Genomic DNA, 16,566 nt, shown 5'->3' on the forward strand with positions numbered 1-16,566 from the left:
GAGTTACAGAGGGACACAGGCATCACAATCAGCCTATCATACTCCCTGCAAACCTATCATGTTCCTCCACTCTTTCAGAGATGTGTGAATGTTATTTTCTCAGAGCATTACCTCAATAAAGAGCAGGTAGGTGCTCCCCGATATCTTGCTAACAAAATTACAAAAATTGCTTTTCTGGATCTTAAATCATTGCAGTTTGTGGGAGTAAGCTGAGTACAAAATGGCTATCACATTTTCCAATGGTTATTATCAAAGGGACTACAGTTCAAAAGTACTTAATTGTAAGTAAAACACAACGAGATTTCCTGAGGTTGTGGAAAGAGCTATCATTATGCTGAATGGACATTGTTAGCAGTTTTTTATAAAGCATTTAACAACTTTCTTTTTTATGGTTATTGCTTACACTGGTGTTACTGCACAATTAGAAAACTGATGATTACTGCAAAATATTTGTTGCTTATTTCTTTAGAGGCAACCTTGTTCAATGGTAGCATTTCACTTCAGAATCCTACTCACACCTTTGTACAAATCAAGTCGAGAGTTTAATCCCGGCTGTATGGCACAGTGGCGCAGCAGTAGAGTTGCTGCCTTACAGCGCCAGAGACACGGGTTCGATCCTGACTATGGGTGCTGTCTGTACGGAATTTGTGCGTTATCCCCATGAACGTGGGTTTTGCCTGGATGCTCAGGTTTCCTCCCACACTCCAAAGACATGCAGGTTTGTAGGTTAATTGGCTTTGGTAGAAAGATTGTAAGTTGTCCCTAGTGTGTGGGATAGAGCAAGTGTACGAGGTGATTACTGGTCCGCATGGACTCGGTGAGCCGAAGGGCCTGTTTCCACACTGTATCTCTAAACATAAATTAAACAAAGCTGGATGACAAGTTGTTTATGAGAAATATCACTATTCGGACAAAGCATTAACTGTCATGAATGTAAAAATTCCATAATTGAAAGAGGAGAACGAGAATTTACCTAATATCCTGGTCAACATCCCTTAACCAACAGCATGTGAAATAGATTATCTGCTTAGTTGCCTGATTATTTTGAGTGGGATGTTACAGCGTGCAAATTTACAGATATTTAACATGAAAAGGAGCACGTATTTAAAAAAATTATGCAAAGCAGCCTATTCTTCAATCAAAGGTGAGGGGGAAAGATTTAATAGGAACCTGAAGGAAATCTTTTTACTCAAATGGTGGTAGGTGTATGTAATGACCGGCCAGAGGTGGTATTTGAGGCAGGTATTATCACAACATTTAAAATATATTTGGACAGTTGACTGGATAGGATAGATTTAGAGGGATATGGACCACACGCAGGCAGGTGGGAATAGTGTAGATGGGGCATGTTGGTCGGCATGGTTAAGTTGTGCAAAGGGCATGTTTCAATTCTGTATAACTCTAATTAATTCTCATATATTTTGTGATACAGAAGGAGGCCATTTCTCCTATCAGTAATACCAGCTCTCAGAACAATCTCGTTGATCTCATTTCCTCACATTGCCCTGTAACCTATTTTCTCTTACACACTCATCAACTCCCTACTGATTCTTCTATCACCCATTCACATGAGGAGTAATTTACAGGAGGCAATTAACTGAATAACAAACACATCTTTGGGTTACGGGACAAAACCAAAGTACCTCGGAGGAAACCTATGTTGAGAATGTGTAAACGCCATGCAGACAGGACCGGAGGTCAGGATCAAACATGGGCCATTGGACTTGTGATGCATCAGCAATACCTGGTGCCATTGTGCTGCCCAGTATCCCCTCTGGAGTGAAATGTTCGCCGTAACTGTGTGCTCAATTTTCCTCCTTTTATAACAACTTTAATGTCTTTTTGTTGTGGTTCATCGACCAACACAGCAGAACGACACCCTAGCAAAAAAGCACATGTTCTTTGCTGCATGTGAATTGCTGCAGCCAATCTGAAGCTGAAATGGTGTGAAATAACCTTGTGGCCTTGCTACACTTGTCTAAACTGAAGAAGCAATCTCCATTTCATCACTCAGTGCTTAGTAATGGCTTTCACCTCAGTTACAAAGATCGGCAATCTGACATTTATGTTTTGATAAAGAATCAGTAAAATTAATCCCTTTTTATATAAATTGTAATGTTCCCTGTTGTATCCTCAGTGGTGATAATTTCGACTTGTCTTTTTCACAGTGAAGGTTCCTCTGAGAGGATGCGTTTATTTTACTAGACGTTTTTCTACTGCAGGTTGTACCCACTGCTGCCACTTGTGCTTTCTCCTGCAGAACGCCTCATTTACCCTGCAGATTTCTCTGTGAGAGCTCAATTCAGCTCCACTAGCAGGAAGCTGTGAACTGAGTTTCTGCAAATTGTGAAGCTTTAATACATTCCCCCTTCCTCCTCCCATCAGAGATGTGGTAGACTGCCAGCACACACTGTCGTGCTGAAAATGTTTCCATTGAAACCTGGTGATACGAGGCTTTGCGCATCACTTGTCAGCACTGAATAAAGTTAGTGCTGTCAATTCCCAGGTATTGAAACAGAGTTTTGAGATGACTTCAATGAACAGCTACCAGTCTGGCTGCTACAAAATGGAATGTATATTCACATATAATCATATGATAACTGTGCTGTGTGCCATGTATATCCCTTCTCATGGAAATATAATAGTAAATCAACAATTTTGAAGTTGGAAACCCTGGTTATTCATGGCTAATTTCCCTCTATCAGTGCCGTCAGCCACCCTGACAATGCAGCTCCAACATTTTCTAAGTAGACTCCAGATTGGGTACCATATCTGAGGAAGAATGTGCTGGTGGTGGAGAAGTCCAGAGGAGGTTTACAAGAAAGATCCCAGGGATGATTGGGTTAATTTATGTACTTGCTGGAGGTTAAAAGGTTAATGAAAGGCCTGGATAGAATGGACATGGAAAGGTTTCCAGCAGTGGGAACAACCTCAGAATGAAAGGAAGTACCTTTATAATAGAGATGAGGAATTTCTGTCACCAGAGGGTGATGAATCGGTGAAATTCATTGCTACAGACGGATGAGGAGGCCATCAGAGGTTGTCGTTAGGTGGAGTTTAGTCGGTTCTTGATTAGTAAGGGGATCAAAGGTTACAGGGGGAAGGCAGAAAAATGGGGTGGAGGGGGAAAAATGGATCAGCTATGATCAAATGGCAGAGTAGTCTCCATGAATGGCCTAAATTTGCTCCTCTGTTCTTAAGGACTCATATTTTGGAATTAAAAGTAGTTTCTTTTTTCACTTAGGTGAAGCCCTCCATTTGGCCCGGGATTTCGGCTACACGTGCGAGACAGAGTTTCCAGCCAAAGCCGTGGGGGAACAACTTGCTCGGCAGCATCTTGAGCCCAAAGAACAGACACCAAGGAAAAAGATGATTCTAGCAGGGGGAATTTAGTTAGCTTTACTCTCTTTTTTCTTAATGATAGGTTTTCTGGGGGATCCAAATTTCACCAGGATCAGCTTAAAGTCAGGCAGGTCCCTCAAAATTTCTGTCGTCCAGGGTGGATGGGGGAAAAATGGATCAGCTTGTGATCAAATGGCGGAGTAGTCTCATAGCTATGTTTTGTCAAAGAAGATCCTAGGAGGTCCTCGTTAATCCCAGATGTTTGGGGGGGAAATTTTGTCTTGATTATAAGGATGAAGGAGGAGGTCATTTTGGTTCAGGGGTAGAGGGGAGAGAAGGACGGATATTTTGGAAAGAGGGGAAAACTGATCAGCCCTCCTTGGCCCTTGAAGAGGGAGAAGGGTAGATCAGGTTACAGGGGGAGGCAGAAACAAGGGGTGGAGGGGGAAGATCATAGTTTCAAAATGGCTAGTCTTCCATTGGGGCAAATGGCCTCTTCTGTTCTTAAGGACTCATATTTTGGAATTAAAAGTAGTTTCTTTTTTCACTTAGGTGAAGCCCTCCATTTGGCCCGGGATTTCGGCTACACGTGCGAGACAGAGTTTCCAGCCAAAGCCGTGGGGGAACAACTTGCTCGGCAGCATCTTGAGCCCAAAGAACAGACACCAAGGAAAAAGATGATTCTAGCAACAAAGTATGTAGTTTGCTTTACTCTCTTTTTTTTAATGATAGGTTTTCTGTCCAAAAACATCTACTTTTCTTTGAAACTGCTGACTCTTGGATCCATGTCTATCTCCATTTCACCATTAGGTTAGAAATTGCTTGATCAGCTTAAAGTCAGGATTGTAGGTCCCTCTAATACTGCTTTTGAAAGCACGTTGAGGTCTGTGCTCATTGGTTGTGAAGACCACATAAATAAAACATGGTCAGTTTTCCCACGTAATGCCAGTTTCTGTGTGGCATTCTCTAGTGATCCATTGCAAGCTCTTGCAATTGTCAGCATTAGATTCACAGCTGAAACCTTCAAAACCAGCTCCAAAAAGCATCTTACACAATGCAACCAGCTCCTAAGAGCATCTTATCATAATACAAACAGCCCTCTTTGAGGTAAAGGGATACGTGAATGATTTGAGGCTACGATGTTGGGTGGTGTGTCTTTGGAATTTAATGGAAAGTGGATTTTATTGAAGCATAAATATTTCCAAAATACATTTCTTAGCCTGTTGGTTCCTCAATTTTACATAAATTTAGTGACTTCTGCTTTGACCACAAATTGCATCCAAAGTTTGCTATTTTACAAAAATATTGTGTCCACATGCTGCCACTTGCACATTGGTAAAAGCAAAACCTAACAAGAAGCAGCAAAACATTGCTGTGATTTTTTTTTAGAGCAAAGAACAGTTTGGTGAAGATCGACACAAAATGCAGGAGTAATTCAGCAGGGCAAGCAGCATCTCCGGAGAGACTAAAGTCTGAAGAAGGGTCTCGACCTGAAACGTCACCCATTCCTTCTCTCCAGAGATGCTGCCTGTCCCGCTGAATTACTCCAGCATTTTGTGTGTTATCTTCAGTGTAAACCAGCAACTGCAGTTCCTTCCAGCATAGCACAATACAGCACAGGAACAGTTTTGTCAATCCACAATGTCCAAGCTTAACATGATGCCAAGTTAACTAAACTTCTCTGCCTGATGTGATCCATGTTCCTCCATCCAATTTTTTTAAAGTATAGGTAACTGAAGAAATGTTGATAAAAACTTGTGAAAATGAGTTTATTATGAAAAATAAACATTTACCTGCTATATCCTTCAGATTGCAATCTAAAGACCCACGGATGCTGAAAATGTTTTGATGGAGCATTGGAGGCTGAGGTGTGACCTAATTGAAGTATACAAAATCATGAGGCCCATGGATAAAATGAACACTCCGTCTTTTTCCAATGGTAGAGGATTCTAAAAGAGCATAGGTTGAAGGTGAGGGGGAGGATTTTAAAGAGGGACCTTAGGGGCAACTTTTTCACTCAGAGGCAAGTCTGTTTCTGGAACAAGTTGCCAGAGCAAAATGGCTTAGAATATGACTTTGAATAAGACATTTGGACAGATATGTGGGAAGAGAAGGGATTAGAGGGATATGGGCCAAATACAATCATATGGGGAAACCCAGAATGACAACTTGAAATTGAAAATGCATACCTCCAGACACAGGAACAGCTTCTTCCCAATTGTTATCAGGCAATTGCTCTCCCCAGCTGGGATGGTCCAGCAGATTGTTTGATAATGTTATTTTATTCTAATTAGAAAGTGGTTCCATAATAATAACTGAAAGCTTTAACAGGCTTTAGACTGGCCCTTTGATCCACCGTGTCCGCGCCAAATAACGATCATGCTGTACACTCGCACTATCTCACACATTTGGGGCAATTTACAATTATTTTTACCAAAGCCACAAATCTGTGCGTCTTTGGAGTGTGGGAGGAAACTAGAGCACCTGGAGAAACCCACGTGGTCCCAGGGATAAGAACAAACACCTATACCCTATACTTCTATACCCTAAATGTATGTTCACCCAAAAGAAGTTTAATATTTTCTAAAATAAACACGAGTGAATAGTTTGACCCATTTTTGCATGCCAGTCTTATTTATATCAAAGCTTTTGAAAACAGCTGTAAAGATTGCAGAAGCTCCATTTATGTTGACTACAAAATATGCTTCAAATAATCCTCCTTTTAAAAACTGTATTTTAAGCTTTATTGGTTGTGTAAACCTTTGCTGCCCAGTGCATGGCACTGGACTCCCTTCAAAATATTGTTAAATTATGTAACAATAAGATTAAAATAATTCAGCAGACAATTGTACACTAAACAGGAGATGCGTCAGATGAGATGCCAATAAAGCTCCCAACTGATTATTAGGATGAACGTTGGACCTTAAAGAAACTTTTCCTATAGCAAACACAAAATAGTTGCATAAAACGCAGTAATGGAGCGCTTTGGGAAAACATAGGGGAGGGTAACATGGAGATCTCCACATGGTAAAGTGACTAAGTCCGAACTATGAGTGGCCACTTGTCACAGTGGGGTGTGGCACAATGCAAACATCTCTCTCCGATGGCATGAGTGATCCTCATATCTCTATTATATGTAGGATGATCAAAGAGGCAATGGCTGTAGTTTAAAACTCCAATGTAGTTTGTTCTACAGTTGCAAACAGTGAAGCAGTGAAGGGACCATTGAAAACGCTGAAAACCGAGAATGGCAGATGTTGTCTCTAAGACATCAATGTGCACACTCTTCAATTGATGTTGCATTGCTGGTTTCAGCACTATGTGCTACTCTTTTTTTAAGCATACATTGAAGTCATAGGTTGAACCCTAAAGCTCCAATTCATCCCAGCAGAGGAGGGAACATGATGTGTGGTCTGTGATTTTGACTTGACTGATGCCAAGAACAAGCCAAAAACATTAGGAGGGCACAGGAGTGCCCATGCCAATGACCCAGTGGGTCTAATTCAGCCAGAAATGATTATTAGCACAGGCAAATCCAGATTAAACCTTTTTTTTTGTTGCATGATTTGTATCTTCAAACCTGTTACTAATTTAGATCATTTCAAGGGTTCCAATCTTTTACATCAGGTATCCTTATTTTTGAGAGAACCGCATTTGAAAAGGTCCAGCACAGTTGAGCTGAAAATAAATGAAATGAAAGTGGCTAATTTATAATTAATTTATTAATTCACTGTTTCCAAATACTTTGTATTACTACAAATATAATATAATATTTTTTAAATGTATATGATAAATAATATTCTATACAATGTTTATATTTGTGTTTATATATTATATTACATATAAATATAAAATATATGAATTAAACATGATATTATTTATTATATATATATTTATTATATCTTCTTCGCGTCCGTTGCAATCTCAGATGTCGTTCTGCCAGTATCTGGCGCAGTTCACAGCTGGTCGGGTTGGTTCAGCCAGGTCCTGGGGGCTGCACTGGGGGGCGTCGTCACACTCCAGTAGGTGGGACATTGTCTGTACTGCTCCACAGCTGCATGTGTCTTCTGCCTGGTAGTTCAATGCTTTCATAAGTGCTTTGCACCTCCCCTGCTCCACTCGTAATCTGTTGAGGATCTTCCAGGTTGGCCATGGGAGGTCGTGCCCGTTGGCGAGGCATTCAGTCGGAGTGATTCCTCTCTCCATCCAGTCGTGGGCTCGTGTGTTGAGCTGGTTCCATTCATCTTTCCAGATGTTGGTCCTTGCTGTTTCTTTGGTTGGCTGGAGAGGTGGGACTGTCTGCAAGAAACTGGCTCTAGATTTCAATCGGGGTGGAGGTGCTGTGTGTCCATGCAGGGGGTGCCTGGTATCGATCTCCTGTGCTCTCCGCTCGTCTTGGGCAACGATGGATCGTCTGATATGGGGGGGGGGGGGGGGCAATACCAGCTAGGGCGTAGAGGCACGGGACTGGCGTTGTCTTTATGCATCCCGTGATAATGCGGCAGGTGTTGTTGAGGGCTGTGTCAACCAGTTTGGTGTGGTGGGAGCGGCTCCAGCTTGAGCACGCGTATTCAGCTGTGGAGAAGCACAGGGCTAGGGCAGTTGCACGGATGGTTGGTGGATCAGCGCCCCACTTTGAGTTTACCAGTTTACGCAGGATGTTGTTGTGAGTGTTGACCTTGGCTTTGGTGTTCTGAAGGTGGGTTTTGAAAGAGAGTGTCCTGTCGAGTGTGACTCCGAGGTACATGGGGTGGAAGTGGTTGGAGAGTTTGTGGCCATCCCATGAGACGCTCAGTTGTTTTCCTGCATCTCGATTTTTAAGATGGAAGCTGCATAGTTGGGTTTTTGATGGGTTAGGTTTCAGGTGGTTGTTATTGTAGCAGGTAGTCATCTCTTGGAGAGCGCTTTCCAGGACAGACTCGATCTTCTGGAAGTTCTCCTGTTGGGTGGTGATGCAGAGGTCATCAGCATAGATGAAGCGGCGGCATTGTGGGGGAAGTGGTTGGTGGGGGAAGAGGGGTGCCAGTGTGGTAGGGGGAACGAAAGCGAGCGACCAGGTCACCAGTCATGTCAAAAAGGATCAAGCCAGCTTGCTCCGGTGATCTCAATGTGTTGGGTTTAGTGCCCGGCACAGGAGCGGCCAGGGTGGAAGCCAGCTTGATCTTTAGTAAGCTTGGAGTCTATAAGTGGCATAAGGCATTGGAGTAGTAGCCTCTCGTAGAGCTTGTAGGTGATGCAGAGGAGGGAAATGGGTCTGTAGCTCTTTGGGGATGATGGGTCCTTTCCAGGTTTGGGAATTGCGACCGTCTTGGCCTTTCTCCATACAGGTGGGGTTGTTTTCTGTGCCATGCATGAGTTCAGCATTGCTAGGAACCAGGTCTTTGCTTTAGGTCCAAGCTGCTGTATCATTTCTGTCAGTACATCATCGATTCCTGCTGCTTTCCCAGGTTTCAGCATGCTCATTGCAGCTTCGAGTTCTTCTAGGTCGAAGGGTTGGTGAGGGCGCTGGCTGGTTGTAGGCGGCACCGCTGCGGCGGTATTCTCCTGTGGGTTGCCGATTTTGGCTATCCATTTGAGCTGTGCTTCAACTGAGTTTGCTGTGACTGTTGTGAGCGTGGGCGGTGTGGTATGGTCTTCACTGAGGGCAGATTGTGGCCCATGCCTTCCTGCTGTTATTGGTCATGTTGGTGTTTTCTATCAACTCCTTCAAGACTTGCCTTCGGTCCTCCCCGACTGTGTTCAACAGGATCTCTCCGAGTTCCATGGTGGTGGGGGGGGGGTGATATGCCCTGGGTAGGCTTTCAGTAGACGCTGGATGTTCAGCCCGGGGATGTACTCGGTCTGGATGATATGTTCGCTGACCTTTTCAGCACAAACAAGGTGGGGTGTGGGTTATATCCTCGTTTCGGCATTTGGCACTGTGGAAAGCAGTTTGGCGTCATGGATCAGGGTCAGGGCAGTTTGGCGTCATGGATCAGGGTCAGGTGTTTCGACTCGAGCCAGGTTTCGACTTCATCTCCATCTTCTTGATTGTTCACTTCATAGCCCCACAATGAGCTATGGGCATTGAAGTCCTCAATGCTAATGTGGTATTTCCTCTTGCATCTGTCTGGCAGTGCAGAGTGGAGGAACAGACTTAGGGGGGGTTTATACACTGATGTGACAGAGATGTTTGGGAGGGCAACTGTGATGGTTTCCATTTGCCCATTGGTGGTGTGGGTGCAGACCTCTTCGATCGCGAGGTTTGGTCTGCTGAATACAGCTGACCCATACTGTCTGTGTCAGATCTCGGCCACCAGCTTCATTCCAGTGATGGCTGGTCGTTGTTGTATAGGGCCGGTGTGGGTTTCCTGCATGCGCACTACGTCAAAGCGTTTGGCCGCTGTCGATAGTATGTCTGCCTTGCATCTGGGGAAGCCTTCAATATTGATTGAGGCAATTGACAGTGCAGGCCCTGAGGAGGGCGAGTGTCTGTGGCGGTTCTGCATCGTCATCTAGTAGATTGCTTGGGTAAGTGTACAGATATTGGCCTACTGGTGGTAATAATATCAGATTATACCATTCAGTGTTTCCCAAGCTGCACCACGGGGAGGTTTCTGTATTAGCAGACCTTATATACTAGACTAAGTGGGACCAGTTGGATCCCAGCATCACAGGGGAGGTCTGGGGGGAGGGGGGGGGGGGGGGGGGGGGGGGGCTTTATGGGAGGGGCTTTCTGGGGGGGGGGGGGGGGTTCTGGAGTGCTAGTATGGATGTTGTGGGCTGAAGGGACTTGTTTCCAGAGGGTTAGTATAGACATTGTGGGTCGAATGGATTCTTGGCCTGGCAGTTCAGTCACTTAATCCTGTTGTGCTAGCAGCTCACTCAGTCACGGCTGGTGGGCTGGCAGTTGACTCACGGCTATTCCTTGAAATTCCATTTCAAGCAGGGTGCAAGGCCACCAAATTCAAGAGCAGTTTCTTACCACTTCAAGCAGGGTGCAAGGCAACCAATTTCAAGTGCAGTTTCATACCATTTCAAGCACAGTGCAAGGCCACTAAAGACAGCGACTCATGACCGCTCCCTCCTCCATCTTGCAGAGACTGAGCCACGCCCACACTTCTGGGTTTTATTGTCCCTCCCACCAGAAGGGGCGTGGCCTTCATGGCATGATTGACAGGAGAGAGAATCTCAACATTTTTTAAACACCTAACTTTTTTATTTTTCATCGATGGGAAAAATCCTCGCCACCTGATGAGCGGAGGGGGACTGAGTAAGATGAGCAAAAATCACAGCCGTACGTGGTACGTGGTAAAATCAATATAAAACAAAAACAGGAAGTGGTCAAGATTAGACTTTTAATTATATAGAAGGCAAGGAAACTTTAATTAGGCAAGGCAACTTTCATTAGGCAAGGCAACTTTAATTAGGCAAGGCAACTTTAATTAGGCAACACAGCTTTAGCATTTCCAAACCAAAGGCAATTCAGCTTTAGCATTTCCAAACCAAAGGCAACACAGCTTTAGCATTTCCAAATCAAAGGCAACGCAGCTTTAGCATTTCCAAACCAAAGGCAACACAGCTTAAGCATTTCCAAACTATATTTTCAAACCACATTAAGGGCACTGACAGGTCAGTAAAACCACTCACAGTTTAGTAGACATGTGTTCAGTGTTATTCAGCTCAGACTGAGAGAAGTGACCCTCTCGCTCCCCCATCTTGCAGACTGACTGAGGCACTCAACACTTCCGGGTTTTGTAGTCCCTCCGGAAGGGTCTCAACATTTTTTAAACACTTAATAACTATTATTTTTCATCGATGGGACAAATCCTCTTGTCCTGCGCAGCGGAGGGTGTTCTGAGTAAGATGACCAAAAATCACAGCCGTAAGTGGCAGCATTTTTTTCTATAATCAATATACAGAACAACAGGAAGTGGTCAAGATCAGACTTTTAAATAAATATAGATAAATTTATTACAATATAATGTAACAATATAATGTAATAAATATGGTATATTTATGTTAATATATTATCTTGTAATATAATATTAAATATTATATATACACTATATTTATATGAATACAATATATATATACAAATATTAATATAATGTATTAGTCAAACTGGTCTAATTACTATAGGAATTACATATGGAGAAGTCATTAATCACCTCATGCCTGAACAACTAAAATCACGCATTCAAATCAGATTGATCTGTTTTAATGGATATTATGCTGCCAGCACTTTCTAGCCAAAGAGAGACGCTAGGAAAATAGCCTAATAACAAGATAACAATGAATAGAATTGTCAAATTGAAAGTTGAATACTTCAATTTGGGATAAAATAATGTGTCTATTGTTTACAGAATATATTTGAGTTTTTTTCATTAAACAATAATCAAAGCAATAGCAGTAAATTCAGTCAACACCACCAGACGAATCTCTTCAAATCGTTTGAGGAAATAACGTAGCAAGCGGAAAGTTGTAAACAGTGTGCTTTCATTTCCAAAAGGCATTTCTTATAACAACATGATCATGAATCTTCTTAACTTTTGACAAGACTACTATTAATGTTACTTCTTTTCCTTATTGAGGTTTATACAGTATAATCATGTGGGGGCACAAAACAGGTGGATAGTCACAATCTTTCTCCCAGGATAAGAGAGTCTAAATCTAGAGGACATAGGTTTAAGCTGTGAGGGGAAAGATTCAAAAGGGACCTTTGTAACAACTTTTTCACTCAGAGGGTTGTGGGGATGTGGAATGTGCTGCCAGAGGAAATGGTAGAGGTGGGTACATTTACATTTACATAAAAGGAATTTAGAGAAGTACATGGATTTTACATAAAAGGAATTTACATTTGCTTTAAAAAGGAATTTAGAGAAGTACATGGATAGGAAAAGTTTAGAAGGATATGGACAAAATGCAATTAAACGAGACTTGATCAGGGAGGCAACTTGTATGGCATGGATGGGTTGGGCTGAAGGGCTGTATAACCATGATACCACATCATCCCCTTTCTCTTCATTCTCTTACTCCACAATGTCATATTCAGCTATGGATGAAGTCCGACCTTTCATGATATGATTGTATTGGAGATGGCACAGGGGAGACTGATAGGGATATTAACGGAATGTACTCAAGAGGAAAGAGTGGATAATGTTTCAGATCAGAGGGCTCCGAAAGAAGACCTAACTGACCTATATAAAAAAAATTAGGGTCTAAATAGAAGGGTCTATGAATTATATAGAATAATTTAGGTGCAGAACAATCTCTAGGTCTCGATCTCTTATTATTGTACACAAGCATTATAATATTATAATTTCAAGAGAGTTAGAGTTAGATTTAGTTCTTAGGGCTAAGGGAATCAAGGGATATGGGCAAAAGGCCGGAACGGAGTACATGATCATATCGAAAGGCAGTGCTAGCTAGAAGGGCTGAATGGCCTACTCCTGCATCTATTTTCTATGTTTAATATCATGTTTTGAAATATTGGCTTTGTCATTTCCAGGCTATTGTCTACATCTTTCATAACAACAGACATGGGAGAGGCAGTAGGACATTTGACTACTCATGTCTATTAGGATCATAGATAACCTTCTACCTCAGCATCATTTTCTTGCATCATCCCTATTTCCCTTGATTCCATTAATATCCAGGAATCTGCCATAGCTTCATAGAGACATACAACAAGGAAACAGACCCTTAGATCTAACGTCTCCACTGATTATCAAACGCCTATTTGCTCTAATCACATTTTACACTTCTCATTTTCCCAATACCTCACTGAGATTTGACGACTCGTCTACACATTAGGAGTCATTTACAGAGGCCCAGTGACCAAATAAATCACACATCTTTGGGGGATGGGAGCAAACTGGAGTGCCTGGAGGAAACTCGTGTGGTCATAGATGGAGCACACAAGCACCACACAGACAGTATTAGACATTAGGATTGAACCCAGTTTGTTTGGAGCAATGAGGCATCAACACTGCTAGCTGTGCCCCCCCAGATCGCTATCGATCTCTGTTTTGAATGAGCCTCAGGGTTACAAATTCCAGATGCACCACACCCTGTCAGAAGAAATCTCTTCTCATCTCTGTACTAAATGATCTGAGACTGTGATCCTTGCTCTACTCTCTTCACGAGGGGAAACATCCTCCTCACATCTGGCCTGTAGAGCCCGATAATCACTTTGTAAATCTCTATGAGATTTCATCACACTCTTCCAAAGACCACAGAATGTACACCTAGTCCACTACATCTCTCTATGTACAGCAAGCCTACCATCCAGTAGACTACATTACAGCTGTGATCGCATCATGACCCGATATATTAGCAATTACTTATGCGGTTGTGTTCAAATCCTCTTATATTTAAACCCTATGTACCATTTGCCTTCCTGGTCATCTTCTGCATATTGGCTTTCAACTACGTTTGTGTTAGGGCACCAAGTTCCCAGCATTACCCGAGCTACAAACTACTTTGTTTCTCCGCTTTCAATGATTTCACTTCCAGCTTTAACGTTAGTGATGAACAACACCTAATAAAAAAGCCTTTTGTATTAAATGTTTTAGTAAAGTAAAGAAAAATCATTCCATATATGAATCTGTAAGGAGGAACTGCAGATGCTGGTTAAATCTGAAGACAGATACTAAAAGCTGGAGTAACTCAGTGGGTCAAGCAGCATCTCTGGAGAAATGGAATAGGTGACATTTCGGTCGAACCGAAACCTTGCCTATACCTTGACCCACTGAGTTACTCCAGCTTTTTGTGTCTGCCTTCTACATATGAATCTGTTCTATTAGGAAACCCTTGTCTCACAACATAATTGTTTATGCATGATATAATTATCTATATACCAAATGACATCGCAAAATCAAGTTAATGCAAAACTTGCATTTCTTATCTATGGAGAAAATCAATAGTGGATACTGCTGGGTACTACAAAGTGATGAACAAATATAGTGAGTCTCAGAGAAACTTTGAAAATAGATATTGTACCCGACACTTTCTGTAGTTGCATCATAAGCCAAAACATATCTCGTGTACACTGTTCACAATAAATTCCACAGTTGCTTAGATAACCAAGGCATAGCTCGTGTAACAATAACAATTTCACAATAACAATTCAGGACTTGGATGTAGATTGCTCCCTGGCAGCTTTTGAGCATGAGCTCGCATAATCCTGTGAAGTTTTTTCCCAGTGCCAAGTCCCCAGTGCCTTGATCTGCTGCCCTGAGATACTCCCGTGATGCAGGTGTAACCACTCAAATTGCCTGACTTCTTCAATGCAACAGTAGCATCTAAACATAAAAGTGAAAAAGAAACAGTTTCATGCTGTGAATGTGTCAATCATTCTAATCCAGTTTTCCCAAGAATGTTCGCAACCTGACTGAGAATAACAAAATACGGAGCTGAAGGAGTATATAAAATTTAATGAAAACAGCAAATATATAAATATGGATAGTTTCCTGTAATTGAATCAGATTTATTGAATAATTAGCAGTGGGTCAATCAGATTGAAAACTGGTATTGATTTTTCCCCCCAAAAATTATGCAGTTCTCGCCCAAGTCCATTATTGCCCACTTTTAGAGCAGTCAGAATCTGCCCACTTAAAACCTAATAGTTAGATCAATTAAGACCAGGATCCATGCATGGAATACTTGCTACATCTCTTTGGCCGTGTGCCCTGAAGTTGGAAAGAGGATTATTAACGCATGATAGGTTTTGAAAAATCAAGAGACCTAATGCAGCAAACAGATCAGTGTATCATAGAAAGACACATTTTAAAATGATGGTGGCTGGTATATTGGTGTTAATATGGGATAGGTTTGCCAAATTCTCTTTAAATTCATTAAAGTCCATTTTTTCCATTCCATCCATATTGAATAGGTTGGGATAAAATCTGATTCAATGTTTCTCATGTTACACGTTTTTAACAATATATATTCAGGTGTATTGTCAACTTGGTGATGAGAAATTTATTGGCATTCATTAATATAATTTTTGATGACTGTTCTAGATGGATTATTATTTGTCAGTCTTTAGAAAGTTCCCCACCTGAAATACCATCTAACTATTTCCCTGCACAGATGTTGCCTGACCCATTGAATTCCTCAGCACTTTGTTGTTTACTTGAGATTCCAGCATAGGAGCTCTCTTGTGTCTCCAAGATTATTATTAGTAATGGGATGCATGATTTTACACTGCCTCAGTTTCCACCTGACAGCTGAACTAAAAATTAATGAGACACGAGAGACTGCAGGTAATGGTATCTTAAGAAAAATACAAACTGCAGGAGGAACTCAGTGGGACAGGCAACATCTGTGGAGGGAAATGGATAGACGATGTTTTGGGTCAGAACCATTCTTCAGACTGCTGGAGTAGAGTGGACATAGCTTGTAAAAAGCAGTGAAAGGATGGGATGGGTAAGAGCTAACAAGTGATGAGTCAATCCAGGTAAGGAAGGGTTGGCTGATGGATAGGTCAGATGGAGGAAAAAAAGGTGGAGATAGCAAGCAAAGCTGGAGGTGATAAATGGGGGAGACAAACGCCTGTAAATAGTGATATCTGTCAAGAAAGAAGGTGGGGAGTGAAATGTAGAGATCAATGGAGAAATTAATTGTGAGTGGAAGGTAATGGGGGGAGAATGGAAAATGTGAGGATCAGCATATGGATGATAAATTTATGGAGGAGTTGGAGAAGGAGAATAGCACTGTGTAATTCTAGACAGGGAGAATGGAAATCAAGGTGTGCTTGGGGATGGGAGGAATGAAGATGAGTAGAAAAGTCTAAAGAAAGGTCCTGACACAAAATGGTACTTATCCATGTTCTCCAGATATGCTGCTGTCTGACACTCCAATACTTTGCATGCTTTCGTGTCAACGAGCACCTGCAGTTCCTAGTTTTAGTTTTAGTTTTTTAGTTTTAAAGATACAGCATGGAAACAGGCCCTTTGGCCCACTGAGACTGTACCGGCCAGTGGTCCCCGCACATTAACACTATCCTACACACACTAGGGACAATTTACACTTATACCAAGCCAATGTACCTACAAATTTGTACATCTTTGGAGTATGCGAGGAAACCGAAGATCTTGGAGAAAACCCACGTGGTCACAGGGAGAACGTACAAACTCTGTGCAGACAGACAGTCGGAGTCGAACCCGACTCTCCGGCACTGCAAGCGCTCTAATGCCCCTGTCCCACTTAGGAAACATAAATGGAAACCTCTGGAGACTT

The 16,566-nt window shown here is 42.1% G+C and overlaps 1 protein-coding gene across 1 annotated transcript in view; it reads left to right on the forward strand.

Moving 5' to 3' along the window:
• The window catches only part of tfap2d (transcription factor AP-2 delta (activating enhancer binding protein 2 delta)), a 239,008-nt gene that overhangs the window by 206,608 nt on the left and 15,834 nt on the right, over positions 1-16,566 (forward strand). The window contains exon 8 of the mRNA XM_055636379.1: positions 3,895-4,036. Coding sequence (XP_055492354.1) covers positions 3,895-4,036 — 142 coding nt within the window. The remainder of the gene's footprint in view (positions 1-3,894; positions 4,037-16,566) is intronic.

The sequence above is a fragment of the Leucoraja erinacea genome, chromosome 5 (genome assembly GCF_028641065.1).
Source record: "Leucoraja erinacea ecotype New England chromosome 5, Leri_hhj_1, whole genome shotgun sequence".
Taxonomy (NCBI): Eukaryota; Metazoa; Chordata; class Chondrichthyes; order Rajiformes; family Rajidae; genus Leucoraja; species Leucoraja erinaceus.